The 27,026-nt window shown below is 50.2% G+C and overlaps 2 protein-coding genes across 2 annotated transcripts; one reads left to right on the top strand and one right to left on the bottom strand.

The window, feature by feature from the left end:
* Positions 1 to 1,002: 1,002 nt before the first annotated feature.
* SRP68 (signal recognition particle 68) lies at positions 1,003 to 16,880 on the bottom strand. Its single transcript, XM_066980173.1, has 16 exons — positions 16,724 to 16,880; positions 14,450 to 14,516; positions 13,715 to 13,828; positions 12,550 to 12,745; positions 11,698 to 11,780; positions 11,356 to 11,465; positions 10,900 to 10,982; positions 10,500 to 10,640; positions 7,073 to 7,171; positions 6,697 to 6,761; positions 6,259 to 6,418; positions 5,480 to 5,574; positions 5,106 to 5,235; positions 4,591 to 4,666; positions 3,687 to 3,739; positions 1,003 to 3,226 (listed from the first exon to the last, which is right to left on the bottom strand). The coding sequence occupies exons 1-16, from the start codon at positions 16,842 to 16,844 to the stop codon at positions 2,999 to 3,001; spliced, it is 1,821 nt and encodes a 606-aa protein (XP_066836274.1). The 5' UTR covers positions 16,845 to 16,880; the 3' UTR covers positions 1,003 to 2,998.
* A 3,756-nt stretch (positions 16,881 to 20,636) lies between these two features.
* On the top strand, positions 20,637 to 23,148 carry GALR2 (galanin receptor 2). Its single transcript, XM_013178858.3, has 2 exons — positions 20,637 to 21,155; positions 22,299 to 23,148. The coding sequence occupies exons 1-2, from the start codon at positions 20,815 to 20,817 to the stop codon at positions 23,071 to 23,073; spliced, it is 1,116 nt and encodes a 371-aa protein (XP_013034312.3). The 5' UTR covers positions 20,637 to 20,814; the 3' UTR covers positions 23,074 to 23,148.
* The last annotated feature ends 3,878 nt before the right edge of the window (positions 23,149 to 27,026 follow it).

Here is a 27,026-nt window from a genome sequence, read left to right as displayed (position 1 = left end):
TATGATTTAGGAGCTCCCAGTCCAGAGTATTCCTATCCCACACCACACTCAGCTCTTTTACCTGCCTGTTCTGCCCCACGCCAGTCATTTCCTACAAGCACACCCCAGGAGTGTCTCACTACCTACCCACCGTCCCCAGACCTCCTGCAGTGGAGGACCAGGCGTGAACACGGCGTAAGACACACGCGTACCACTGACGTGGGGGCCAAGGGCCATCATGCACCTCTCTTATTTAGATTGATGCCCTGATACTCGGCACGGCTCGCTCAGCCTGTAATTAAAATTCCAGCGTGAAGACCAAAGATGCTGCGCTCCGTACGAAGAGCTGGCTGAAGGCAATCATCCTGACCACTCCGCTGGAGCTTCCTGTCTGAGGGCAGTCCTGGGGACTCCCTGCCACCTAATTCATGGAAAGAGAGCAAACCCTTTAAAGCCAACACTGCAGCCTAATGAAAGAGCAGCGCAATAAGGAAGCGCCTTTCTAGGCATCAGCCTGGTATTCCGCACCTCGCTCCGGCTGCTCCAGTTTGGAGGTCCGGCAGCTGGTGGCACAGCTATGTGCCCGCCGGTCCCAGGGGAAGCAGTTTGTTCTGTATTTTACACCTCACACTTCAGGCTTGCCTACGCTGCTCCCTTGCTGCCTGTGCCTTCCTTTTGCCATCCCAAGCTCTCCCAAGCAGGGTTAAGAGTCTCAAAAAACATCACAAGTCTGGTTTTCATCATAAAGGTGACTTAAATGTTTTTCTACCTTCCTCCCTGCCCCGCTTTCAGATGTTTTCCAAGTGCCCGACCTGAAGACATGATAAAACACAAAAAATGCAATGTGCCATTCTCAGAGGTAGCTCATCCGAGCCTTCATGCAGAAATCCTCCTCCCAAACTGAGTGGCCACTCTCCAAGGTAAGTAGCCCCAGACGAGGGTACGGCCTTGTTCATCTGATCGCTGCGGAGGCAAAGAGCACCCGGCGTTCTCAACGCTCACCATAAACTACACACCTCAGAGGACAGGAATAAGACTTTATTGTTTTCAGATTCCTTATCGGTGTTCAATGAATCAGTTATCTTTTAAAAGACGTTTAAGAGAGAGGCCAATTCCTCTCAGCTGTCTGTAACAGCAACAAATCAGGAAGTGGCTGCGCTACGACTTCCACTGGAATCAATCCAGGCACCACACAGCCTTTGCAGACAGGAGTTTGGTTTGCAGACCAAACAGGGTAACGCTTCTCCAACTGACTTGATAGAAAGGCTGAGAAGGAGAGAGCAGCTCCGGAAGCACCTAGAAAGAGGTACCGCAGAGCTATCAACCACCTAGTGCCAGGACAGTTATTGCATGATCTTTCCCTGTAAATAAGGAAACTGGCTTTACGGCGAAGAGAAACCGGTCATCCACGACCATGTTTTCTAAAAGTTATCACCTGATGCAGACCTCAATGTTTCGTTCTGTTCCACAATTCCCCTCTCTCTTGTAAAAATCCCCTGGCAACCAGAGGCAAACGGATAGCTACAATACCAGAACTTCCCATATTGTTTCCACGTTGCAAAAGTTAAACAGTAAGTTCCTCCTGCTCCTCTTGAAAGCTGCTTCGTATTTTGAGAACTCCCAAATCAGATCAACTTGGAACAAAGTAGCAAACATTCATCTTAAAATCATTGGAATCGTTAATTCCCCCCATACTCCTGACGTGCACCTTGCATGGAAAATCCCCACATCAGTCAAACCACTTGGTCCTGTTCCCACCCCATTAACTCCAACGCCTAAAAACGGAGAAACAACGCAGGGTCGGGACGACCAGCGCAGAAGAGGTAAGGCAGGTAGGACTGCTGTGCCAGCTTCCAGCAACAGACTGAGTAAAAACCCGTGCAAACTTCCAAACGCTTTATTAGGAACAGTTCTGCCCACGTGCTGTTTTTATTTCCCCTCCTTAATGAACGCGATCGTGGAATTACCCGCCTTTTTTAAGTGCCTATCACCACACCACGTGGGTGCTTTATAAAAATGCTGCCTGGCACGACAGAGAACCATCGCTGCTGGCATCCCGTTGCTTATTTCTCACGTCAGGTTTATCTACTAACCAAGGATGAGGAAAAAGCAACAGATGAACTCCAGAAAAAAATCTTTTTTTTTTTTTTTTAAAAGAGAAGGTTTAGATCAGAGACAAAAGGAACAGTGACAGCCCCAACTTCCCGTGAAGATCAAGAAGCCACCCATGAAGCTCGTTTCCCAGGAAAAGCCTTGTAGGATTAGGTTCTATGCTGCATTACGTGTTTAACAAAACACGTACCAACGAAGAAGGATCTCATCAGCCCAGAGTACAAGTTCAGGTTATACTCCAACACATGTGGGGCAACCATCAACATTTAGTAAGGTGTTTGCCATCCTTATTGATAAGGAAAGAGGCTCCGTTTTGTCATTTCTGAATGTCAATTTTTTTTAAAAATAAAGAGACTTCTCTTTACATAACTACATATGCTTCTCAGCAGGGACCGGGAGTCGAAAGGCAAGGAGCAGCCCCCCCGGCTATTGTTTCACACCCTTTGCATGGGCACCCTCACCTCGCTGTTTCAGTTCTGCATCTAATTTTGCCTGTTTCCCCATCATACCCAAATTTCTGAAACAAAATACCAAATTAGTGTCAAATAATGGGGCAGGGGAGGAATCAAGTTATGTCTATGCCCTGGTCCGTGGTAAGTAAACGTGTACCAGCCCCGAACAGGCCACTGGTCACAAAGCACGCTCCAACTTCTCCGAGCGGAATGGAATTTCTCTGTGCTCCAAATTATTTTCAGCTATTTATAGAGTACATATGTTTCTGAAGAAATTGCTTGTCTTTAATACACCGGGAGAGAACGTAAGTGCACAGACATACACACGGAACATAGGGAAGAAGATGGTAAAACCTCCCTTTGTCGGTTTCGGTTGCAGTTATTTATGTCCTAGAACCTCTTGGAGCTTTTCCTTCAATACAGGATAAAACCTCTGTTCCTCAGAGGGGTCCTGGTTAACTTTTGAATCCAAAGATGCCCTTTATATATCCTGTGAGGCCACTCTTGGCCTTTTGCTCCACCTTGTCTTCCAGAGGTGGGAAAGCGACATGGTTAAGGGCCAGGTCAAAGAACAAGGGTTTGCATGGAATGGGCTGGAAGCCCGGAGGGAAGTGCACGAGGCTGACTTGCTTGCTGACAAGAGAAGGATCCAGACAGAAAGTCTCGAACCGTTCTGAGAGTGGCTGGAAGAGACCAATGCAGAGACAAAAGTTAAACACATGTCAAAACGCAGCTGACAAACCAAACAAGCAAAGAGGAACTAGCAGCACTGAGCTGACAGAAGATGGAAATCCCACGTGTGGTATCTTTGGCCCATGAAAATGGTTTGATCTCCTGTCAAAGATTTACTGCAGGATCCACAGATCTTCCCAAATGCAGGGAGAAAGCTTAAAAAAAAAGATGCCACACTAGAGGCTGCAAACAGCATCCTAGTTCCTACCCAAGGAACTCCACCCTGCCAGCAACTTTCAGGACTTGCAGAAGGAAAACTAAAATCCTCCTAAAATTTCTCAAATACACTAGTCGTGACAGAACTCCAATTAACCTGATATTTCTCGAGTTGAAGGAGACACTCACGTAACAGGTTAAATGCAGTATTCATTACGAACGAGTCTATAGTATGACCAAGCTCTTAGCTCTTACCTTGCCATCCTTGACCTGAGATGGAGACTCAGTCTCATGATTATCATTTGCATCTGCAAAATTAAAGAAAAGGTGGTAAGAATAACAGACTAGACCTTGGCGTATGCTAAGAGTGTCTCAGGAATCAGCTGCCCCCTAGGCTGAGCTATGAAAGCAAGTTCCTGGGATTTGTAAGAATATTTTCAGTTGAAGCAGCTCGCTTTCTAGATCTCATATGTGGAGTTACAGCTTTTCAGTGATGGAGAGCTTCTCCATCACATGGCTGTGAGAAGCTCCTGAAAGCAGCACAAATGTTGAGTTAAGAACAAAGATGATGAAAAGACCAAGCGGGGTCTGTTAAAACAACATCAAGGCAATAAAAGACAAGGCAATCCATTAGTTACCTTGGGTTTCCAGCAGCAGGCACAGCAACAAGAGCAGCCCAAGAAATCACGAAGTTCAACCATTTCCCTAAAGCTCCCCTAACCTGGTCAGCACCAACAATGAGCAGAACAACACTTCTCTTCCCTTTTTCAGCAGTTCAGGTAGGCCAACATAAAACAAGTGAGGCCACTAAGAACAGTGCTATTACCAAGGAGGTGGTACACACTGAATTCAACTTGTTTGCAGGAGGAAAGTTAAACACTAAAAAGTGTTCTGTGCAAGTTCCCAAAATAGGTGCACGTCCTTAGAAAGCACTTTTTCAAGTACAGGCTGGGAGCACGATGCCAAGTATCTAGTCAATAGTTGCCTAGCTGCATTACACACAGCTAGAAAAAGCTAGAACGGGGAAGAAAAAGTTTAAGAGCCTCCATAAGTCACAGCTGATGTGGAAAAACATCTGGAAGTTCAAAAATAAAATAAATGAAATAGCAGCAGAGGCATTTAAGAGAAGTTAGAACTCCAGCATAATTATAGAACTCACCTAATATAGCTGCTGCTTGCAAGGAGTATTTCTCTGCATTGACTTGAGTGATCAGATCCTGAACATCAGGCAGCTCCTAGGGCATTACAGAAAGTTGCATGAGAGCCCAAAATATGCCAGTTTAAGAGTTAGAGCAAAAGTAAAATCTGACAAAGAACTAAAAATTAAGTCCTAGTGCTGAAAAGCCTTCCCAGGAGAGGACAAGCTACAGCACAGTCCCTCACGCACTAAAGTAGTAGTACGGCAGAAAACAGATGTGAGAAAACAAGGAAAAGTGGTACGGAGATCTTGCAGCAAGGCCACCTCACCTCCAAAGCAGGCAGCCAGCTGAAACATTTCCACATGATTAGACAGTCTCTAGTATAACGTGTGAAGAAGTCACACTTTTATTATACTTCTCGCCACTTCAAGACCAGCCTTGAATTTTAATGGCCTGATGTCTAATGGACATGAAATACTGGGGCCAGAGCTTTTTTAACTTCAGCTCCTCTCTGCTCACAGGATCGGGTTCCTACCTTCAGGCTGTTTGTAAAAGCTCCTGCCTCCGACTGAACTTCACCAGCGTATTTCAGCACTCTTTCATACAAAACGAGAGCTTCGCTCCACTTCTTTACCAGGACATAGGACTGTGCAATGAAGAAACACCTGCAACAGTAATCAGTCGATCCCTGATATGGCCGTATTTGTAACCCATGGCTTTTACAGCTCAAATCACTAATAACACGAGATATTAAGTAGGTCTGGCCAGCTTCCCCTTAGCATCCACTCTTCCCTTCACAAAAGGGCAGAGGAAACTGCATCAAAGTCCTGTACAGTGCTTAGAGCTTTGGGACAATAACCTTTGAAAATGTAATGCCCGCTAAAGAACACCTGGCTGTTTTTCAGTCACCTGTAAGCTTTGTACACAAGCGTCTTCAATCCAATCTCTTTTTGGAAGTTCTTGTCCTCTTCTAGGCCAGGAAGCTGTGTCAGTTCCACAAGGTTCTGTGCAAAAGAGTCAAAGTAACAAATTCAGGCAAGTGCTATTTTCCTCTGGAATCCAGAAAGCTGCCCCTTTTAATAGCCAACACTACACTCCCATGAAAATAGCTCCCAGTTTTCTAATTATCAGTATGCTAACCTTGTGAAGGACAGCCACTGAAACTTGTGCAAGTTCACCCTCAGGACAGATTTCCTGACACAAACAGGAATTAGGACAAAGACTCCTCAAATTTCACAGGGAGTAATGCTTTCGTAAGACATTACTTTTCCCATTCATAACTTCTCCAGCCACAGGCTCCCACAGTTAATTGAAAATTTATGTGAGAAATTGAGAAACCGCTTATGAAGCACAAGTACAGGGTGTTTTTTCAGCTGCTACTTTCTCTAGCCAGCAGAAGCTAAAGGCAGCTGCTAGGGTGCTGTACAAAACAGCCTGAAAAACTGCATTAGAGTGTAAAAACAAGCAAACCCATTCTAGCAGCATTTTCTGCTCACAACTAAAGGCTGTGGTTTTTTTTCACATTCCATGCAGATGCTGAACATCTCCAACAAGGTTACTGGATGTACCAAGTTGCTCTTTAGATTTCATGGGCAGTTCATTTGCGCTTCTCCACTTTATACAGGATCTTTTTGTAACAAAGTTTACCGGTTAGTAAAACGATTTAGATCTGCTTTCCCTAGCATTACCTGCAAAATGATATCATAAAGGCGGATCAGGTCCTGAGGCCGCGCGGCGCGCTTGCCATCCTCTTCTGATCGCTGCTGCTGCAGCAGTGCCTTCTGCAGAGACTTCGCCATGCTCTCGTTGCGCTTGATGGCTGTCGACAACTTGATGTAAGTCAAATAACTAAAACGATACACCGTTAGCAGACTGTCAGAACTACTCAGACATTACTCTGTTCCAGAAAGAAAAAACAAGTCCTCCCCCAAGTCCACGCTATTACCAGCGGGGAAAAAACACCTGAGAGGTCAACATGAAAGTCTTAAGTACTTCGAAAGCCACATTAATCAGACCCTTATCCATACAGTCACCCTTTGAGATCTGAGAGCTCCAAGACAAAAAAAACCTTGACATAAGAGCATGACTTCTTCACACTAGTAGAGGCAGCAATGTTTGCCTATTACCTGTGTAAGTACTGTATGTTGGACACCTTCCCGGAATCACTTTCCAGAGAGTGTTCCCGTTGCTTCTGTGAAAAGTGGGGACAAAACACTGCATGATTCACTTAAAGGGGCTTCTGGCAGAAGAAAACATCAGAAACAACTCATAGTTTAGGTAAATCTGGCAGTTATAATAAACTTTTGGGCAATGAATGAGGGCTTCTACATTACTGTTCACCCTCACCAACTCTGAAGAGAATCAGATCATAGGTGGTAAGCTATTTTGTAGCATTTCTTTAACAAAATCCAAAAAGACACTTCTGCCATTAAGCAAGTTAGACAATAACAAGAAGTCCCAAAGAAACACTACCTTGTGGAAACACTGATGTTTGGTGCTTACCTGGTCCGGTTTCAGATCTTCCCGAACAGCCTGAATGGCATCTCTACACTCACTGAGTAGAGATTCAAACAAACGTTCCTTTGTCTCCTCATTTTCTGCCTAAGAGCAAAGCAAAATTAAGACATCTGTTAGACATTTTTGTATCCCATAATGCAAGAGTCAACAAAGGAGATTACACCAAGTTTCTCCCAAATTATGACTTGAGCATCCATGGGTAGCTAGAACTCTGATCTGTACCCATCTGCAATATAGTTTAGGGGGCAAACTGCCAGAAATTGGGACAAAAAAAGTGCAGGGAATGTGATCAGTACTTCAGAGCTGCTTGTGCTGGGCCTCCAGTGCTGTGATCACCTCATCCCTGCAGCTGCTGCCATCCCAGCAACTCCCCTGCCGTCCAGGATGGCACCCGCACTGCCCTGAGAACCGCTGGGGCTGGACTGCGCTGTGGGAAAGGCCCAACAACAGAAGACCTGAGCATTACCAAACTGGCAAACTACCAATGCAGACTGCTCTTGTTATGCTGATTTAGCTCTTCTCTTGTGGTAAGCACACGTAGATGACTATCTTTTCTACACTCCCACTCCAGCAATGCTCTCGGTGGCAATAATTAGTTTGTTTGAATCATTTTTTTAAATATAATTCTGTATCTCAGCAGCAGGAGTGAGTAGCTTTCTGCTGTCACCACAAATTTGGTCAAAACATGAAGCAGTTTTTGTCTTTCTGCCCCAAAACCAAAATTTGAAACACCTTTGGAAAGCAAAAACAAGTTGAAGCCTGATCTTCACCTAATGGACTTGCATACCAGGTACCCAATTAAACAATACACCCAAAATCACTCTTACTGATTCAGTATGAGCAAATTGCTCAGAAACTAAATCCCAACCTTAACAATCAAAGGAGAGGTTAATCTGGTAAAAGCAAAGCACGTCAGCACTGTTATACCAATTCCAAGTCATGTAACAGCCTACGATGAACATTTGCTGCAACAAACTTGAAATTTTTCCAAATAAACAAGAAACGGTCTAGAACGTAATTGCTTTTATTATCTTCAGTGGAGCTCTACAGTCTCCTCTTTCAGAAGCTAAAACTTCTGTGAAAAGCTGCTGAGCTCTACCAATTCAAAGCCTTTCCTCTTTTCAGGTTTGCAAACCCAGGAAGGAATGTTATGTTTACTCCCCCACAAAGCCTCAGGTATCTTGACCTAAGATGAAGATGTGTGGTTTTTTTGATTCCTTTTTTCTGTTGCAAGAATTTTTAAGGTGGGACTAACTACTGAGAAAAACCAGAGACGAGTCTGGCAGCATTCTCAACCTCACCCAGCGGAGCACGGCCATTTCACTGTGCGCACAAAAATGAAAACAGACGGAGCTAAATCATCAGTCAAGCACAAACAGGGAAAGGGCTGGGCCACGCAATGAAACAAAGGCTTTCCTTTCCAAGCAAAATCTCTTAAGGTTAAACAGATCATGAGTGTGTAAATACTCGTATGTTCTGATTTGTGAGATACGGTCCATAAAACCGAGATGCAGTGCTATGGCTTGGGATTAAAGCGCTCTGACAGAACAGCACAGTTTAGACTTAAAGGAATCAAGGGAATCAGTCCAACTGAACACAGTTTTGAAAGTCTAGGAGTGTTCACGTCTATTTTTTCTTTATTTTAAAACTTCATATATCATTTCTGAATTATTACCACCTTTTCTTGCTACAATCCCAGTTACTAAAGATGATCACAGCATCCTTGAGGCAATAACAGTTACGAGCACGCTTTTATTGCTCTGTCCTGAGGCCCTTGAAGAAACACATTCAAGCCTACAAAAGGGATGGCATAAATATTTCAAGCGTGGATTCGTATTTCAGTTCGGCTTATTTGTTCCGTTTCTCCAGTTACCATTAAGACACTGCAGGCAATGAGACAGCGTACTGAGAAGTTCCATCTTTACTCAAAACACACACATTTGTGTTTGTTTCTAATCAAACCTTGAACACTGCTGTTATGTTAGTATTTCTGCTAGTCTTCACCGAGTTGAAAGGCGCCAAAGATCCCAGGAATCACCACAACGTGTTTAGCTGAAGCTGAACTGCCCATCACAGCTGACACACCAACTGCAAAACTGCTCTCAAAAAGCCAAGTTTCAGCCCGCCGGGAGGGTAAACACTGCTGCTGTGTGCTCAGCTCTCACCACCACTAGCTGTGGTCTGGTACCACACAGCTCCTGTTTAGTCAGAGGTTCCAAGGAACACAAAGCAAGATTTAAAATTTCAGATCGCTGTTCTGCCCCTGCTTTAGGGAACAAACTGGGTAACTTAACTGAAGAGCTCCACCTGCTACCCTTGCAGGATAGAAATTAAACGAGGGAACGCTCAACTCTGAACTGTACTTCCACCTGCTGGCCGTATCAATGTACTACCTACTAAAAACCAAAAAAAAAACAACTCAGCAACATACTATTCATAATATTCTGGTATGACAAGTTAATACTAATGTTTCCTACCCAGCCATATCTCATTTATCCTATTAGACTTAGACTGTCTTCTTAATACCATCTTCTACTCTTGCCCACTTGCCTTACACCTTCGTAGGATTTTCATTTTATCACTTAAAATGCTATTTATCCTCATTTTTCTCCTGGTGTTAAACAGTTCTTGTTGACCCAAAAAGCCCATCTTTAGAGGCAAGAATTGTTAGTCAAGATCCTTTTACTACCTTTTCAAGGATGCTGTATGCAGAATTCAGAAGAATACAGCACCTGCGCACCATACCCAAGAAAAAATCCCCAAAGGGAACTCTTGGCTGCAACACTAAAGGCATGCACCTTGTGCGCCACTGGAGGCGTTTCAGAACTGATACATTTGAGATGAATTTACCTCCTGACATTTAGCAATTCTCTTACTTTTGAAGCTTTGCATATGTCAACAAGAGAATGTTCTAAACCTCAGAGCAGCTGTTTCACTTGGCAAAACTGCTTTTCATTGCTGAAAAAAAAAAGTGATCCTTACAAATCTTTTTCTTCTGGTTGCTCTTAAGTCTGAGCATTTCATCAAGATAACTTAGGACAGTAATTCAAAAGCAGTTGCTCTTTAAATTGTAACCTTCACTTCCAAGTGATTTACAAACAGTAATGGCTATCGCTCTGCTACTGAAGGGCGACACTTCCAGGCAGGATGAAGCATTCAAAGGAGCAGTAACACTCGCTGGCTTAGTAGAACAGTTCTCCCAAACCACCACTGAGGACACTACACGAGCTAGCCCCGGCTGCCACTTAAGCTTCGCGTTACAGTCAGTACTCCCATTTTAACTTTCAGCCTTCTGACCACAAGTTTGAGAAGAGATTTAAAAGCTTTTAGCCCAGGCATCGAACTTTTAACTTGCACATTGAAATAAAGAGGACAATTAGAACACAGACATTGGAGATGGCTTCTGATTTACCTGAACAATAGCAGCCTCGTTGTCGGCCAGCCCCAGCAAGAAGATCCTCACTTTATCGATCTTCACTGGAACGGTTCTTCCTCTCCACTCCACCTCACTCATCGTGGCTGCCTGCTTTGCTCGAGTTTGGGTAATCAGCGCCTGTGGAGAATGGACTGAAGTTACGATCCCAACCTTAAAGAATCCGTAACTGATTACTTTGAAATCAAAGATGTGTTGCTTTTCTTTCGATTGATTTTCTTTTTTTTTTTTTTTTAAAGGAATGAGTAGCTTCCTATAGAGCCCGGGCTCAATTAAGCTCTTCTCATACGCACTGGTTCTTAAATGGTGTACTGCAGCAAGATTTATGCTCAGAAAAGTGGTATTTGCATGCTTCAAGTCAAAACATTTGGTAAGTTACCTCCAGTTTTTCTGCAAGAAGACCTTCAGTGCCACCAGACCTCAGTCTCATCTGCATCAACTCATTCATAGCAGACTGGTCACCTGAGGGAATTAACAAATCAAGACAATATTTCCATCTGAATTCAGAAATCATTTTAATATAGGAAAACTGTAAATCAATAGATTTTATACTGAGAATTCTGGGTGAGAAGGATAAATATACAACTTCATTCTGACTTCACACACAAACAACTGCAAACCGGTATTTTGTCTTTTTACACCAAAAAAATGCAGTGTTGCAAAATTAATCTATTTCTCCGCAGCTAAACTGACACTGAACATACGTAGTATTTACTCACAGTAACAAGGACCCCCTCCTGTGTCACTTACATCAGATTTAAATATCAAGTCAATATTCACTTCTCATATGCAAGCCTTGCTTTTTGCTGCCCATTAGACACCCCGCTTTCCTTACCGATGTTATAGGCACAGTAACGAATGTTGGGAGAAATCTCTTCCACGCGCTGATTATAGAGCACGGCTTGTTCTTCTGTGAAAGCATTGGCCAGTTTTTCATATATGGTCCTACAGGAAAGGATACATATTAACACTGTAGAATACATATTAACACTGTATTTTGTGAGATGCTATCTTAAAGAGTTTATGCCCATAATCTGGAGGATGCTACTTCTTCAGCAGCACCTCTCAGTTAGATGCACAGTTAGTTAAACAACTCACAGCTGTTGTGCGCACATACGCGTAGCAGACTGATCTCCTACCATTTACTAAATGAAGCTGGAGAAGTGAGGAAACTCACTTGCATTTGTTGAAAGCTTCCATTGCTGCCTTCCACTCCTGGTGTTCGAAACGAAGCATTCCCGTGAGGTAAGCCATGTATGCCTGCAGACAACACAAGGATAATCGAGCTGATTTTCCCGGGACTGACAGCCTAGTTTGTACAACTTTTGGCACGAAGGCTGCTGTGGCATCCAGAATAAGTGACTATGCCTCGCCCTTCTTGTTTGGTCTTCCCACAGAAAACAATCGATTTGGATTACACGTTACCACCTAAGAAACCTTTTTCTGTTTTAAACTGACATTTCTGCATTTCCAAGGACGTGGAAGCAAACACATTTCTTGCTTGTTATGCAGTCAAAACGGCCCACTCATGTCACAAGACGTTTTTTTCCAACAGTAAACCACAAAATGACAATTTTAGCCGAGTACCATTGCAGCCCTTATTCACATTCTGGTGGTGTCACAACACAGTTGCTTTGTGTTCCAGGAACTGGAGCCACAAGACTTGTGTTCTAGATGGCTATTTCAGTATATTAAAATCTAAAGGTAAGCACAGTTTCTTAGGCTGTGTTGCATCATCTTACTTCTTCCCAATTCTTTTTAGTTCTGTTAAATGTACAGCTTTTTAAATTAAAGATACACTTAAACAATTTTAACTGCCAGATCCTCATCTTGGCTGGTGTCACTTATTTTTGCAATCCTAGCGGCTGCCTTAACAGAGAATCCAAGCTATTTAAAGTGAGCCATTAGCCAATTCAAAAATAAGCAAATTTTGATCATTTAGTGCTAGATCAGAATAACCTCTTCACCTAAAACCCTAAAGCTTTCTTCAGCTTTTGCTGTAAAGCAAGACTAAAGTATCAAAGGTTACCTGGGCCTCCAGCTTTGTTTTGGCATCTACTCGATTACTTTCGCACAGTCGCTCCAGCTCCTCGGCGTGCTTCACGGCTTTGCGCAGGCGGGACAGCAAGTGAAACCGCTTGCGAGGCTCCGTGTTCGCTTCCTGTTTGAGCTGCATGGCGTAACTCCAGGCTCTCTCCGCATCCATCAGTATCAACAGCAAATACCTGCAGGGCAGATGAAGATTAATGACAAAATGATGGTGCTCAAGCAAGCGCTACTGTAGTTCTTTGCTGAGCAAGCTGAAAAGTTTGGTAACAAAACTTTAGCTTGGTTAATAAGAAGTATACATTTTTATTTCTTAACTTTAAGAGAATGTGAAGTTGTGCTACCCTTAACTCATTTTATTTCACTTTATCAAAGTGCAATTACTCAAATAAGGAAGAAAATTTGGTAATAATGCTATAGCACAACAAATACTATTAAAAAAAAGGTATCTCTGATTTTAGGTTGCTTTTCAAACTGGCTCGATATGGGTAAACACAGCTGCGTTCCCCACAGCTAATGCTGTAACGTATCTGGCTTCTTAACACAGGTGAAGACAGCATCTTGTTTTCTTTCCCCTATGAGAAAAAAAAAACTGAGACAGCAGACAATTTAAATGTTTCTAAAAGCTAGGAAATGAGCCCAAGACCCTGGCTGTTCTCCACACATCAGACGAGTATTCTGCCAGATTTTGAAAGTCTATGTGAAACCAGCAAGCCGATGTTTTTGTTCAAAGGGAAGAGATTCTATCTCCAATCACATCCTTGCTGGCTACAGCACATCCATGTGGCTACCTTGCAACACTTCTGAATAAGCGTTTCCTCTTTAAGACCTAAATAATCTTTACTAATTATGAAAAGAACCCATTTCAGTGACTGCAAGGGAGAACAGGAACTGGCTGTTGCTGCTCCTTTTCTTCTCCCATTTATTCACAAGATAAAGCAGTATCTGGGCAGTGTTTCTGCCCCCTACACAGCAGCCTGAACTTTGATCTTTTATTAAAATCAACAACACACATTTCTAAAGAGCAACGTCTGCATATACTGTACAGAACAATTTTCTACCTCACCCACAAGAAAATAAATTCCTGAAATGAAAACAGCTCTTTACTGACACACAGCAGCCCGATTCCATCCTGTTCCGTTCCATACCTGTTGTCTGAGAGAATCTCTTCGGTCACCTTCTTCCCAGTGAACTTGTGCCTGTTTCCCATCTTGAAGTTGAGAGTTTTTCGGAGCCGCCGTAGCCTACGGGAGCAATAACCCCTAAGGAAAGCAAAAGGAAAGGATGGTCAGTTTGGTCACAGGACAACTTTGTTTCTGTTTGCTGATCTCTCCAACCAGGAAGAAAAAAAAAACAGCACTAAGGGCTGTGACAGGCAATGTTTTTACAAGTAAGAGCTCCAAGTATGACATACAGTGCGAGGTACTTCAGAAATTGTGTGTAAACCAGTGGTTAACAGAATAAAAGCGGGAAGACGACACGCAATAATTCTTGATCTTGAAAAATCAGAGCAATGCTCTCCTTATTTTTATTGCTTTATGTACGTTTATTGAAAATTAAGTTTTGGAAGAATACAGTGATTGGAAGAGTACAGTGCTCATCAGTTCAGTGTTAACAAGCTCTAAAGGGGCAACAGAAAAAGAAGAGGCAGTTTGTGTCCTCCTCAATGGAATAGTCACAGCACATTACATCTAATGAGTAAAAATCACGTACATCAATTCACATGAAGCAACTTGTCAAGAGGTATTTACTTGGGAGATCGTTTTTGTTGGCTGCTGCAGGGGGGTTACATTTTAAATGTGCTCGTGCTAATTAATCAGGTAAGCCACGTCACACCGGCTGTGTGACAGACCAACCCCACGACATCCCTGCAGCTTACTGACCTGTACCTCTGGAAGTCTCCGTGACGCAAACCGTGCTGCTGCTGAGATTCCTTCACGATCTGAAGGACTGGGATTTGCGTTAAGGCAGACTGACAGTACAGCGTGTTGTCAGCTCATCAACCTACCCCAAAATAACGAAGGAACTCTACAGGTTCCATTAAGCGAGTACTCTTTGAAGAGACATTGGTGAGGGGCGCCCAAAAGCCTCCTAAAGACCCACAGCTAGGAGAACTGATGGGGCTAAAAGAAATCCTACCTCCAGAGCTTATTTCAGAGCTTTTATGACTGTCAAAGCCAGGACTACAGCATACCACGAGCATCTCCTCTCTTATGCAGCGCGCCCTAATCCCGGCAGAGCTCGTTTCTGAATAAAAAGACGTACTGGCAGAAGTATCTAGGCTAAAATCGCCGCCTGCCCCAGCTGCAGCATGCCACCCCCACAGCCAGCGCTGTGACACAGTTACACTGACACAACCAGAGCGCTGAGAGCCGCCTTCCTGCCCTTAAACATCCCAGCTCTCAGGAAAAGGAGGCAAGCGTTGTACTACGCCGAGCAGAATCACTGCTGCCTTCCTCACACAGCCCTTCCACAAGGAAACTGCTTTCTGAATGCTAAAATCTCATAAAAATGAGCTTATCTGAAGCATTCGGGGGGGTATTTTCTACTCAAGTTTTCCAGCGCACCTCTAAGTTGACTGCACAAAACCGTTAACAAATACTCCGTGACAGAATGCACCAACCTGTGATTTCCTACAGCACCATTTATATCATGACTTCCATCAAACCTTTGCATTCTTTAGTACGTTTGCTGATTTCTATGCATCCTGTACTTTACTTCACTCGCCTGCCCTAACACACACAATCATACTGTATTCTAGTAAATTTGGCAAATGTTATTCCTTGAATTTATGTGGCAAAGTTTTCATTTTGGGAAAGGCAAGCTCTATCGCAAGCAAGAAATCTCTGTGCAGTACTTATTTATGCAAAAAAAAAAATCTCTTTTAAGCATTATCAATAAGCCTTTAAAACAATAACAACAACCCGCACCAGACTGTACAACAAGCCCATCAAACCGATACTGTTATTACAACTGGAGAAACAGAGGCCACCAAACTTTTCAAGTTTAAAAGGGCAGGCCTCTATCTATTTTCTTGTAATTACACCTGAAAGAAAGTCTCCGCAATTTAAGCGTTGAGAACCTACATCAATAACTATTACATTAATTAGGCTGCATTAGAGAAACAAGTCAAACTGTAATGCCTGAACGTGGCTCTGGGCACACGCTCCTCATCTTTGCTGTCTACCTTGTTATTTTCGGCCTGTGCAGTTACTTGCTGAAGTCGTATCCTTTATTTTATTCACATTTTTGCTGTCTTCGGTATCACTCCTAACATTACCAGGGCAGTTACCAGGGCTGCCAGTTACTCCAGTTTCTAGCCTCGCGACACCTGCCATATGCTAAGCTGCAAACTGCAGCCTTGTTTCGCTTGGATGAAAAGCGAAACCTTCTCTCACCCAGCAGGTAAAGCTCAGCCCTACCACAGCTGTGCAGCTGAAGCTGTCTCACATGAAAGTCCAGGCAGAAAAAAAGCCCAGAGCTCCACGTGCCACATCAGACTTCAGAAGCGCTAAACCTGGAGAAGCCGGTCTGCCATCGAGTACACCTGTTAGACTTATTTTATCCACTATCACCCACTCCAAGCATTAATATTACCCCCAAAAAAAGCCTACTGACTGCCTCCTCTTAAAGCACACAGTTCTACCTTGCCGGCTGCCACGTGGCTGGGAAGAAGCTGCAAAGGCACGGCACAAAGCCACAGAACAAAGCTCAGGAAGGTGAAGCTGACTGCCCCTCTTCCTCCCACCAAACCCAAACTCTGCCAGGGCTGGCGGGGGGGTTCTGGGGCCAACCCCAGCTGTACAGCGACCCATTTCCCTCACTCCTTCCTCCCCCTCCAGCCCCCCTCAGCCTTTCCCCCCGGCTCCCTTCAGCCTCTCCCTCCCGCTCCCCTCAGCCTTTCCTCCCCTCCAGCTCCATTCAGCCTCTCCCTCCCGCTCCCTTCTCATCCCTTCTTCCCCTCCAGCTCCCTTCAGCGCTCCCTTCCCCTCGCAGACACCCACCCCAGCGCCCCCCCGGCTCCCCTCAGGCCTCCCCCCACGATCCGCCACGTCCCCCTCCCTCCACCTCACAGGGCCGGGCCTGCCACGTCCCCCATTCCCCCGTCCTCCCCCCCAACCCCCACCCCACCGCCTCTCTCTCTCCCCGCAGGATGCTCTCCAGCCCCAGGCTGTCCCCGAGGCTGCCGGCCCGGGACCCCGGCGGCCTCTCGTTCTCCTTGTTCTCCTCAGAGCCGCCTCCCGCCCCGCCGCGGCCGCCCTGCCGCTCCGCCGCCATCTTGTGCGCGGGCCGCCGCCGCCGCGCGGCATCATGGGCCGGGAGGGGAGGGGGGGCGGGCGGCAGCGGGGGGGACCCGCTGAGGGGGGGACCCGCTGAGGGGGGCTCAGGGCTCATGGAGGACTGGGGTAGGGGGTTTAGGGCGGCCCCAAGCGGGGGTCGGAGCCCGTAGCGATGTGTAAACGCCGCCGTGAGCGCCCAGTGCCCAGGTCTGGGCTCCTCAGTCGCTGCCCCGCGCGGTGGTGCCACACACACGGGGCTGCCATCGTTGTCATCGTCACGGCCACGGTGCCTCTCCCTCAGCGCCCGCCGTGTGCTGGGCGGCCGCCCCACGTCCCCCTCCGATCCGTGTCCACCTCCTGCGGCTCCCCTCGTGTTGGTAGCTAGAGAAACGGGGGCCCTGCCCTGCCCCAGCACCCCTCGGCAGCTGGAGCTTCAGCCAACCCTGTCCTGCTGAGTGTGATTTGGGGTCCTAAGGAGCTGCCGCAAGGAGGTGGCGCTGAGGTGTTTGGCTCCACAAGGGCCCGTCCAACAAACCAGAGGAGGCTCAAGGGCCGGAGAGCATCTGGCTGCAATAGTTCCTTCACTAATGCCCCTCATTAACCATTAATGCCCTTCATTAACCAGAACATCCCAAGGGAGGACCACGGACAGGTCTGTGGCTACCAGGCTGGCCCTAGCCCCAGGTAACCAGGGCATTCTCCCCACAGCCCTCAAAGCCCCCCCACGCCCGTTTCGGGCAGTAGCAGTGCTTGTAGGGCATCTGCGGGACCAGCCCCATGGTGCTATCCTGGCCCGCACAGTGCCATCTGTGTCTGCATTCTCTGGACTCTTCCATTCACATCTGCACTGCATCAATCCAGGGCAGCCTCTCCTTCCCTTACCACGGTCTCGGGACATGTTCGAGGTCCTCAGACACCTTTGAACATCACGGTCCGGGTAGCACTTGAGGGAAGGGGGTTTAGACTCCCCCAGGCCAAGCACTAGCCAAAATCTCCCACCTCCAGCCCCAGCATGTGTAGGGGACACCTTTACTCTGTCTGATCATGCAGCCGGTAAAAGGAGAGACCCTCTATTATCTAAAAACCTCAAACACACCCAAATCCAGAAGCACTTCCCTGCAGCCATTTAAAGGTATGAACCTCAGGAGAAGCAGTTAAGACCAGGTCCTCTTCCACAAGGGCTTTGAGTATTTGAAGCAAGCTTAAGGATACCTCTTCAGGGCCAAACACCAACTGTTTTCCAAATTCCTGCTGCCCTAAATCTTTTTGCAGACAAAGCCATTACCACTGAGCATTACAAGCTGCTCCCTTTGCTGCTCCCGCAGATCTCCCTTCCAGCCTAAGGCTCTGCTGCAGTGACAGAACCAGCAGCAGTTTTTGCACATCTGTCCTCCACTGGGCTCGGCTCTGACCTCTTATTGCTGATTTCAAAGCTCTCACTCCCTCTTTCGGACATTAAAGCTCAAAGAGGAAAAAAACAAAACCAAATCCTCAGTCTGTAGCTTTCCATTGCAAATCTCTTAAACTGTTTCTGTCTGCTCTTGGTTTTTACCACATCTCCCTGTGATCCATTCCCTACCTAAACCAAACTGCTTCGGGACAATGCTCAGTCCAGCAGACATGTATCAATAAAAACATTTTACAAATGACTTCTCTTGCATCTGCGGTGGCTCATACAGACGTGGGTAAGGTTGGCACTGCAGTACTCATGTTGAAAAGCCCCAGCACAAACACACACACAATGCACACCAAGGAAACCGCTCCAATTGCCAAACAGACCCTGTGTTTAACATGGGCACATTTCTGCCATGCTGCTTTCCTCGTGTGCTGGCTCGAAGCTTTGCCTTTGCTGCTCCTCTGGCATCTGTAAGAGTGAGGATGAAACTGTCTTGGTGCATGGATTCCTGCTACAGACCTGGTCCTGCTCCTCCTCCAGGGCAGAGGAAGAGGAGGACAACACAAACCTGGCAGCCTGCAGGTGCTCTGCGTTGGCAGCAGTGCAGTGTGCCTGTTGCTCCTGGTTTTGGCTGCCCTTGGAGGCTAGAGACCTGGTCTGCGAACGACAGCCCAAATAACGCACCTACATCTCAGGTTGGGGGAAGAATTTATTCTGAAGTTTCTCAATGGGGGAATCTTGTTAATCTTATGATTTTTTTCACAGAATCACAATCATCTAGGTTGGAGGAGACCTCCAAGATCACCGAGTCCAACCTCTGACCTAACACTAACAAGTCCTCCACTAAACCACATCACTAAGCTCTACGTCTAAACGTCTTTTAAAGACCTCCAGGGATGGTGACTCAACCACTTCCCTGGGCAGCCTATTCCAATGCCTAACAACCCTTTCAGTAAAGAAATTCTTCCTTTTGTTAATCTTGTAAATGATTTTTGCATACGAGGCTGCAGGTTGCAAAGTGCACCAAAGTTTGGGAAGATTTGGGGAGAAACTGGGTGTTTTCTCATAATCTCTGTGGTGTGAGCAGAGACGTGACCTTTCTCTGAGCTGACCCTTGGTACAAAGACGCACCACCAGGGCTGATAAAAACAAATGCCACGGCCCCGCTGCGGGGTTTTTAGGGCACTCCTGGCAGGGTGGCAGTGCCCTGGGGCCAGGCTGTCCCCATGAGCTGGCCATGCAGCTTCCAGCACGTGGCTGAGGAGGCAGCACAGCCCTCACCTGGGGCAGGATCGACTCCCCGAGGGCTTGGGGCCAGTCTGGGAGACTGCGAGAGGGAGGCAGAGCTGCACTGCTGCGCATCAGCACCCGCCGTGCCCTGCAGGACGGCTGGCTTTCCTCTGAGCTGCTCCTAATCGCCTGCTTTTCCTGCATGATAACGCCTGGAGCAGGGCATCCTCTCACACCAAAGGCTGAGCTGAATTCATTTCCCCACGCAGCTTGGCTGTTTGGTGGGGCTGCTCACAAGTTTTGGGGTCCTGAGCATGACGCAGGCTCTGTGTGCTGTGCAGCGATGTCTCGGGGCGGTGAGCATCCCCTGGCCTCGCAGCGCTAGATCTGAACGTCCATAAAGACGATGGAGATTCTGTGGGGTTAGTTATCGGATTAACTGATGCCTTAAATATTTCTCTCCACAGGAACAAAGCAAGGCAGCCTGGGGGCCAGGTGAAGTGTCCTCAGAGAGCTGATCGCACCGAGCAAACTGAGACTTCTGCTTGTGAACACTCTGAAGTAACAAAACCCAGCAATTTCACGGGCAGGAAAAGAAGAGACATTAAAAAGATTTGTTCTTGCTGCGGTGAATTAGCCTGATCCCCCACGCTCTAGAGGTGAAAAAAAGATTCTCCTGCAAACCTTTACTCATCCCTGCAGTGTTCTTGTGCAGGGCTTTAGCTGCGTGCTGGACAATTTACATGTTTGCAGTCCGAGAGGACCCCTGTTCCTAAACCCTTCTGCTCTAGGCAGGCAGCTCTGGCAATAACCAGCTCTCATGCCACTGTGGGGATGAGCAGGAAGGGAAAGCACCCGGCCACCCCACTGCTCTCACGTCGGGGTGCTCACCCCCATCTCCCCCAGCCCCTTCCCAGGGGGTCGCCGCATCCCTGAGCATTTTTTACCCCACTAAATCCAGCTCCCCCTGTCCATCCAGGGCAGGAGGCAGTGCTGGGGTTGGGGGGGGGAGAGGGGGACAGATTTCAGTGCTCATTCCAATAAAACAGCCAGCGAGGGGCTGGGCAGGAGCCGCCACCGCCCCGTAGCCCTCCTCCTCCTTCTCCTCCTCTTCAGCAGGAGGGAAAGCACAGAGCAGCACGGAGCAGCACGGAGCAGCTGCGGGCTCCCGACCGACCCAGAGGAGGCAAAGCTCGCCCCTTCCCCTTGAACCATCCCCGTGCGTCCCCCCCCGGCACCTCCTGCGTGCTCTCCGTGCATCCCGGTGCATCACCCCGCACGCCCCGCTGCGCTTTCCGTGCACCCCCTTCCCCCTGCGCCCCCTTCCCCGCGCGCCCCAGCCATGAACGGGTCGGCGCTGGGCTCCGAGGGGGGCTGGCAGCCCGAGGCGGTGCTGATCCCGCTGGCGTACCTCCTCATCTTCCTCGTGGGCACCGTGGGCAACTGCCTGGTCCTGGCGGTGCTGCTGCGCAACGGGCAGGTGAACAACACCACCAACCTCTTCATCCTCAACCTGGGGGTGGCCGACCTCTGCTTCATCCTCTTCTGCGTCCCCTTCCAAGCCACCATCTACACGCTGGAGGGCTGGGTCTTCGGGCCCTTTCTGTGCAAGGCCGTCCACTTCTTCATCTACCTCACCATGTACGCCAGCAGCTTCACCCTGGCCACCGTCTCCCTCGACAGGTAGGAAAGGGGCTGGGGGGCTCCTCCGCAAAGCCACCCAGGCGGGAGAGGGGACAGACACCCCTGGGGAGCGATGGAGCACCTCTGGGGGCTCGGAGGGGACCAGGGGCATTTCCCAGCTCGTGGGTGCAAGGAGATGGGAGCACTGGGGACCTGCTGCAGGACGGGAGAAGGTTGGGTAGGGAGCCCCTGGCTCTTGCCGGGCTTTCAGACCCCAAAGCTGCAGGATCAGGGTTTAGGCAGGCTCTGGCAGTTGAAGAGGGGACAGAAGACCGGAGAGAAACCAAGCTCCGTCCCTGCGCAGCCCTGCCTCTTACCGGGGCTCTAGGAGAGAGCAGCTGCCCTCCAGAGAGCCCACAGCAAAGCAGGAAAACATCGAGAAAGCTCAGGGACGTTTCAGCTTGGGCACTGCTTTTTCTCACCTTCCCCTTTCAGTAGCAAAAAGCCAATTTCTGTCCCAGCGGTGTCCCTCGCTGCAGTGACCTCCCCAGCCGGGTCTGAGCAGGGAAGCCCCGTACAAAGGGAACCTGCTGCTCTGCCTGCGCCTCACCCCGCGCTGTCTCAGCCCCTGCAACGGCTCCCATCTCCTAACAGCGAGCGTGAAATGATCCGGGGCTGCTCTGCTGGGCGTGCGAGGGGGTGCACCAAGCCCCCGGGGAGTGCCCTGTGTCCTGGGGGAGGGAGCAGGAGCCTGCCGAAGCTCCTAGACCTGGGTGTAATTAAGGACCCAGCTAATTGCAGACCCAAAAGCGGGGCAGTGTGTGCTTTCGCATGTGCCAGCGTGAGGCATGCGCCGTCTGGGAATCCTGGGGGCTTGCTTCTGCCCTCATATCCCTGCTGCCACTGTCACCGGTGCCAGACAGGTCAATGATCAGGTGTGGGGCTGCTGAGCTGGGGAGAGGGACGGGATGGGGCCAGCCCTGCCTGCCCCCAAAGCAGAGAGCGGGGTGGGACAGGGCTGGGGACTCACCCCGCTGTGCTGCAGAGACCCCTAGGGACAGTGGGGGATTCCTTATGGGACCGATGGGCCCTGGAAAGCTGAAATCCATCACTTTCAGCCTTCCTCCAGTCTGCTCCTAGAGCAGATCTCCCTCCGTGCCGTGCCCAGAACCACAGTCGTGTCCCCCTCCCCTTCCCACGCAGGTATTTGGCCATCCGCTACCCCCTGCACTCGCGGGAGCTGAGGACGCCCCGGAATGCCCTCACGGCCATCTGCCTCATCTGGGGGCTCTCCTTCGTTTTCTCGGGCCCTTACCTGAGCTACTACCAGCAGTTCCAGCTGGCCAACCTGACCGTCTGCCACCCCATCTGGGACATCTCCCGCCGCAAGGCCATGGACCTCTGCACCTTCGTCTTCAGCTACCTCGTCCCGGTGCTGATCCTCAGCCTCACCTACACGCGGACCATCCGCTACCTGTGGAGGTCCGTGGACCCCCTCCAGGACATGTCGGAGTCCAAGGCGGCCAAGAGGAAGGTCACCAGGATGATCATCATCGTCGCCGTCCTGTTCTGCCTCTGCTGGCTGCCCCATCACCTGCTCATCCTCTGCGTCTGGTTCGGGTACTTCCCCCTCAACCACGCCACCTACGTGCTCCGCGTCCTCTCGCACCTCGTCTCCTACGCCAACTCCTGCGTCAACCCCATCGTCTACGCCCTCGTCTCCAAGCACTTCCGCAAGGGCTTCAAGAAGATCTTCATCTGCCTCCTGCAGAAGAGGGCGGCCAACAAGGTGCACGCGGCCCAAGCGACCAACACGGTGAGCACGCTGGAGGCAGAGCTCAGCGAGGTGACCCAGGCCCTGCCCCGCCGCTGCTCCGCGCGCTGCGAGGTCCCGGCTGGGCCCTGGGGGGAGGCCGAGGTGGCGGAGGGACGGCAGCAGGGAGCAGACGGCTCCTTCGTCACCTTCAACGTCACCTAGCGGAGCTGCTCCCCGTCCCGTGGCTTCGCAGAGCTCCCGCGGTGTCACAGGTTTGGGGATGGACCGCGCTTTGGGTTTAATCGCACCAAATCTTCCCCTTTTCCCTTCGAACGCTCCCAGATCTAGAACTGCTGCAACGATGCTGCTTGCTGTGGGCTCGGCCAAGCGAAGGACTGAGGAGCCGAGCGCAGGATTCGTTTCCGCCCAACGCATGCTGAGAGCAGAGAGATCGAAACCCCAGATCGGTTCTTTGTGTTTGATCCCCTGCCCCCCTGCCAGGGGCAGACTGACACCCTGCCGTGTCTGCGCCTGGCCCCTTGCGAGAGCTCCGATCCCCCCGAGCACAGCAGCCTTTGGCTCTCACTTTGGTGCGTGCGAGGCTCTGCAGAGCACCTGGAGGTCACCCAGGAGCACGGCCACAGCCCCACGGGGCCTCTCAGGAGAGGTCAGGGTGCCGGCAGAAGCCAGACAGGACATCAGCGGGACAGACAGCCCAGGCAGGGCTCAGCACCTCGCCCCAGGCGAAGCCCTCGCAGCAGAGAGCAGCGCACGCAGCCCTGGTGCTGGCCATGGGGTGAGGCGGCAGCGAGAGGAGCAGCTCCGTGCGCTCTCCTCACGGCCGTACCCACGCGCGAGAGGCCGATGTGACTCACGCCAGCGCTCTTAGCGCTGCAAAGGCTCCGCGAGCAGCTGAACCCTGCTACGGCCAGCAGCCGAGGGCTTTATTTAAAAGCCCGTCGCTCTCCGCACCGGAAGGAGAGCGTCACGGGGACGGGATCAGCTAGCTCTTTTGAAAAAGCACCAGGGCACGGCCGTAGGAGGTGGTGAAACGGTGCGGGAATGGGACCGGCTGTGCCGAGCATCCCCAGGGCTTCCCAGGGCTGCACCACAGCACGGACACCCGCAAGGTCAGGTCCCTGCCCGTCACCGTTACCTGCCCGGCTCGGTGGCGCGCAGGTCCCGCAGCAGTGGGATGCCCTGCAGGAGGTTTTTAGGGCCAGGACCCTGCAGCTCCGCTCCCGGAGCCAGGTTGGGCGCAGCCCCCTTGGCACGCCGCTGCTCCCCCCCCCGCCCCCAGCACGTGGCCTTCCCTCCCGGCGAGCTTTTGGCTGTCAAACACTTTGCTTTCCCCTGCCGAGTGTTATGATAAGCAGAGCTTCCTGTCCCCGCGCAGCGAGCCATAAATCGGCCGCTGCCTCCTATCAATGACCATTATATTTAGTCTGGGCCTGCTCACGGCGTAAGTCACGGAGAGGGATTATATAAACAGCCCCATTACTTATCTCCGTATTTACCTCCCCTGCTGAACCCTTCCCAGCCTGGGAAAACATTGCATCAGCCGCGCAAACACGGCTAAAAGCCTTACCCGCTCCTCCTGACCTCGGCCCCAGAGAGCTGCCCCCTGCGCTGGGGAGCAATCCTCACCCCTACACCCAGCTCCCCAGTGCCAGTGGGGACGGGGACGCTGCCCTGCCGCCTCCTTACCCCAGAGCAAGTCCCCAGAAAGGCCAGCAGTCACCCAGCCCCGGCACCTTCCTAAGCACAACGGCCACGCGTCCTTCCCCTTCCCTGCCCTACGGTCTGCCGGCGTCTTCCCAAGCACAGGCAAGGGGAGAGGGCAAAGGAAGAAGCAAGCGAAGTGGTAACGAAGCGAAGCCATCCCCAGAGCTCGGCAGAGCTGGGCTGCTCAATTCAGGAACCTTCTTCAGCCGGAGAGCCAAGCAAGCAGCGCTGTGATGCCGCAGCCGAACACGGGATCAATACACATATGTACGTGGAGATGAGAGAAAAACAGCAAAGAAAGGGCAAGCAATTTTTTAGCATAACAAGAAACGATTTTGTGAGCAAGGAGAGCGGCTTGCAGAGCCTTCCAGCACATCCACTAACCATATTTAACAGAGATGCCCCAAAAATTGACTGCAGTCACTCACTGCCACCCAGCTCGTCCCACTGGCAAGGACCAGGGGCACCAGCACAGCCGGGGACCGGGCGCACGGAGAAGGGAGCAGCACCCGGAGCACAGCACATCCCCGCCGCTTCCATCACTGCTCCAGAGAACAAACCCCACCGCTCACAGGGAGATGGAAACCGGTGCCGGCTGCCGGCTCGTTACGCCCCTTACGGGGTGGTGCAGAAACAGAGCGGCCCCCCCACAGCAGCCCCCACCGCCTCCGTGTCTGCTGCTGGGACCTTAAACGCAGCGTGAGCCCGGAGAGATGGGAGAGCTCAGCGTGGGGAGAGCTCAGCGTGGGGAGCTGGGCTGCCCCGAGCAGAGGAGGAGGAGGAAGAGATGCAAGATGCTGAGCCACAGCACCTTGAAGTTTAATAAAATTTGAAGGTTAAAGTTGAATAAAAGCAGATTGAACTGGGAGAGGGAAATAAACAAGCTAAATTCAGCTTCCACCAAGTCCAGTGGTGTTCAAGGAGACAAGGAGCGTTCGGCTGAAACCCCAGGTTAATGTGAGCTTTCCAGAGCACGGTTTTAACACCAATGTTAAAGGATTTTTTTTTTTTTTTAACTTTTAGTCTGCCAAATTCGCTCCCTAGCATGAGCCCCTGCCCTGGTCTCTGCTGTACCCAACCTCCAGCTGCAGGCTGCACCAGCAGGGAGCCTGCAGGGACCCTGTCCCAGGTTCCTGTCCCTGTTGGGTTCGTGACAAATGCCTTCTGCTGCCCCAAAGCACCAGCCAGGCACAGAGGAGGCTGGGGGAGCCGGTAGCACCCCCTGACCTTATCACATCCCTCCAACCTGCCCCCCTGCGGCAAAAACAAAACAAAAAAAAGAGAGAAATGGGTCTCCAGCCCCCAAACCCCAGGAAGCAGAAACTTGCCTAAGCGTGCCAGGGGATGCACGGGCAGCAAGAGCAGGACCTGGGGGCGCAGAGAAGGAAAGGGAAGGGCGTTAAAACCAGCATGAGCCTTGGAGGAAGCAAGGGGGTAAGGGGGGTGTCAGCACCAGCAGCACAGGGCAGCCCTCGCCTCTGCCAACAGTCTGGGCTGGAGCTGCTGTATCGCTGGCATGATTGCTCTTAATTAACGTGTTGCGCAGACATTCCTTACCATAAAAAGCCAAAGAGCGTGCGGTGCTGGTCCCAAGCGCAGTGCAGCGTTTGGCCCTGGCTTGAACCCTCGAGGCAGCCCGGAGGGGCGAGCGCTCCCCCTGCTCCCACCTCGAAGCCGAGCGCGCTGCGGGCTGGGAGCCCGTCCACGTCCACCTCCCCACGCTCCTTCCCTGCGCAGGGGAGAGGTGGGAGGTGCAGGAGGGGTCAGAGCCGGGGCGAGGGGGCTGGCTGGGTTTAGGAGAGGGGAACCGGGTGGCTCCGCTTTCCCCTCAGCTCAGGGGAAGAAAGGTTGTTGGACTCGCACTTACATCTGTACAGCCGGGAGCAGCAGAAGCCGCCACCTCCCCGGTACACACCGCCTCCTCCCTGCTGCACAGCCGCTGCTGAGCTGGGCCCTCAGCCCCCAGCGGCCTCTCGCCCCCTTTCCTTCCCCCAGACACAGCCAGGGCATCCCCAGGGCACACGACAACCCAGCCAGAGTCTGCTGCTGGTAACCGAGAGACCAGGACGGAGCAGGACATTTCGCGTCCCGTAATGCGACTGCGTTTCACCTCCTCCCAGCTGAGCTGCCCCAGATTCTCCTCAACCCCAGACCAGAACAGCTTTCCAGGCTGACAGCGAAGCCCAGAAACGCCTCGTCCAGTGTAGACCATGCAAAGGCATTTGTTCCCAGAGCCTCCAGAGAGCAGGTGGTGGCTCCATCCCAGACTCTAAGGGCCCTCACACATTTCTACAAGCTTTGGTTAGCCCCAGAGCATCAGCACAGGCATAATACCCACCCCTGCTCTGAAGCTCAGATGCTCCAGAAGGGCCACAGGCAAAATTCCCCTCTTCCCTCCCCCAGCTTTGCTTGCAAGTGTTCCAGGTGAACTGCCTTGTCCTGGAATCGGC

Source organism: Anser cygnoides, chromosome 19 (genome assembly GCF_040182565.1).
Source record: "Anser cygnoides isolate HZ-2024a breed goose chromosome 19, Taihu_goose_T2T_genome, whole genome shotgun sequence".
Lineage (NCBI taxonomy): Eukaryota > Metazoa > Chordata > Aves > Anseriformes > Anatidae > Anser > Anser cygnoides.
The sequence above is the reverse complement of the archived record's forward strand: the minus strand, read 5'-3'. Positions and strand labels throughout refer to the sequence as shown.

What these genes read in the sequence shown, in the direction of transcription:
- SRP68 (XM_066980173.1), bottom strand. Translation starts at nt 16,844, where the DNA reads ATGGCGGCGGAGCGGCAGGGCGGCCGCGGCGGGGCGGGAGGCGGCTCT. An exon ending in GGACAGCCTGGGGCTGGAGA is followed by an intron (nt 14,517 to 16,723) that starts GCATCCTGCGGG and finishes CGCAAATCCCAG; the next exon opens with TCCTTCAGATCGTGAAGGAA. An exon ending in AAGATCTGAAACCGGACCAG is followed by an intron (nt 6,762 to 7,072) that starts GTAAGCACCAAA and finishes CACTTTTCACAG; the next exon opens with AAGCAACGGGAACACTCTCT.
- GALR2 (XM_013178858.3), top strand. Translation starts at nt 20,815, where the DNA reads ATGAACGGGTCGGCGCTGGGCTCCGAGGGGGGCTGGCAGCCCGAGGCG. An exon ending in GCCACCGTCTCCCTCGACAG is followed by an intron (nt 21,156 to 22,298) that starts GTAGGAAAGGGG and finishes CTTCCCACGCAG; the next exon opens with GTATTTGGCCATCCGCTACC.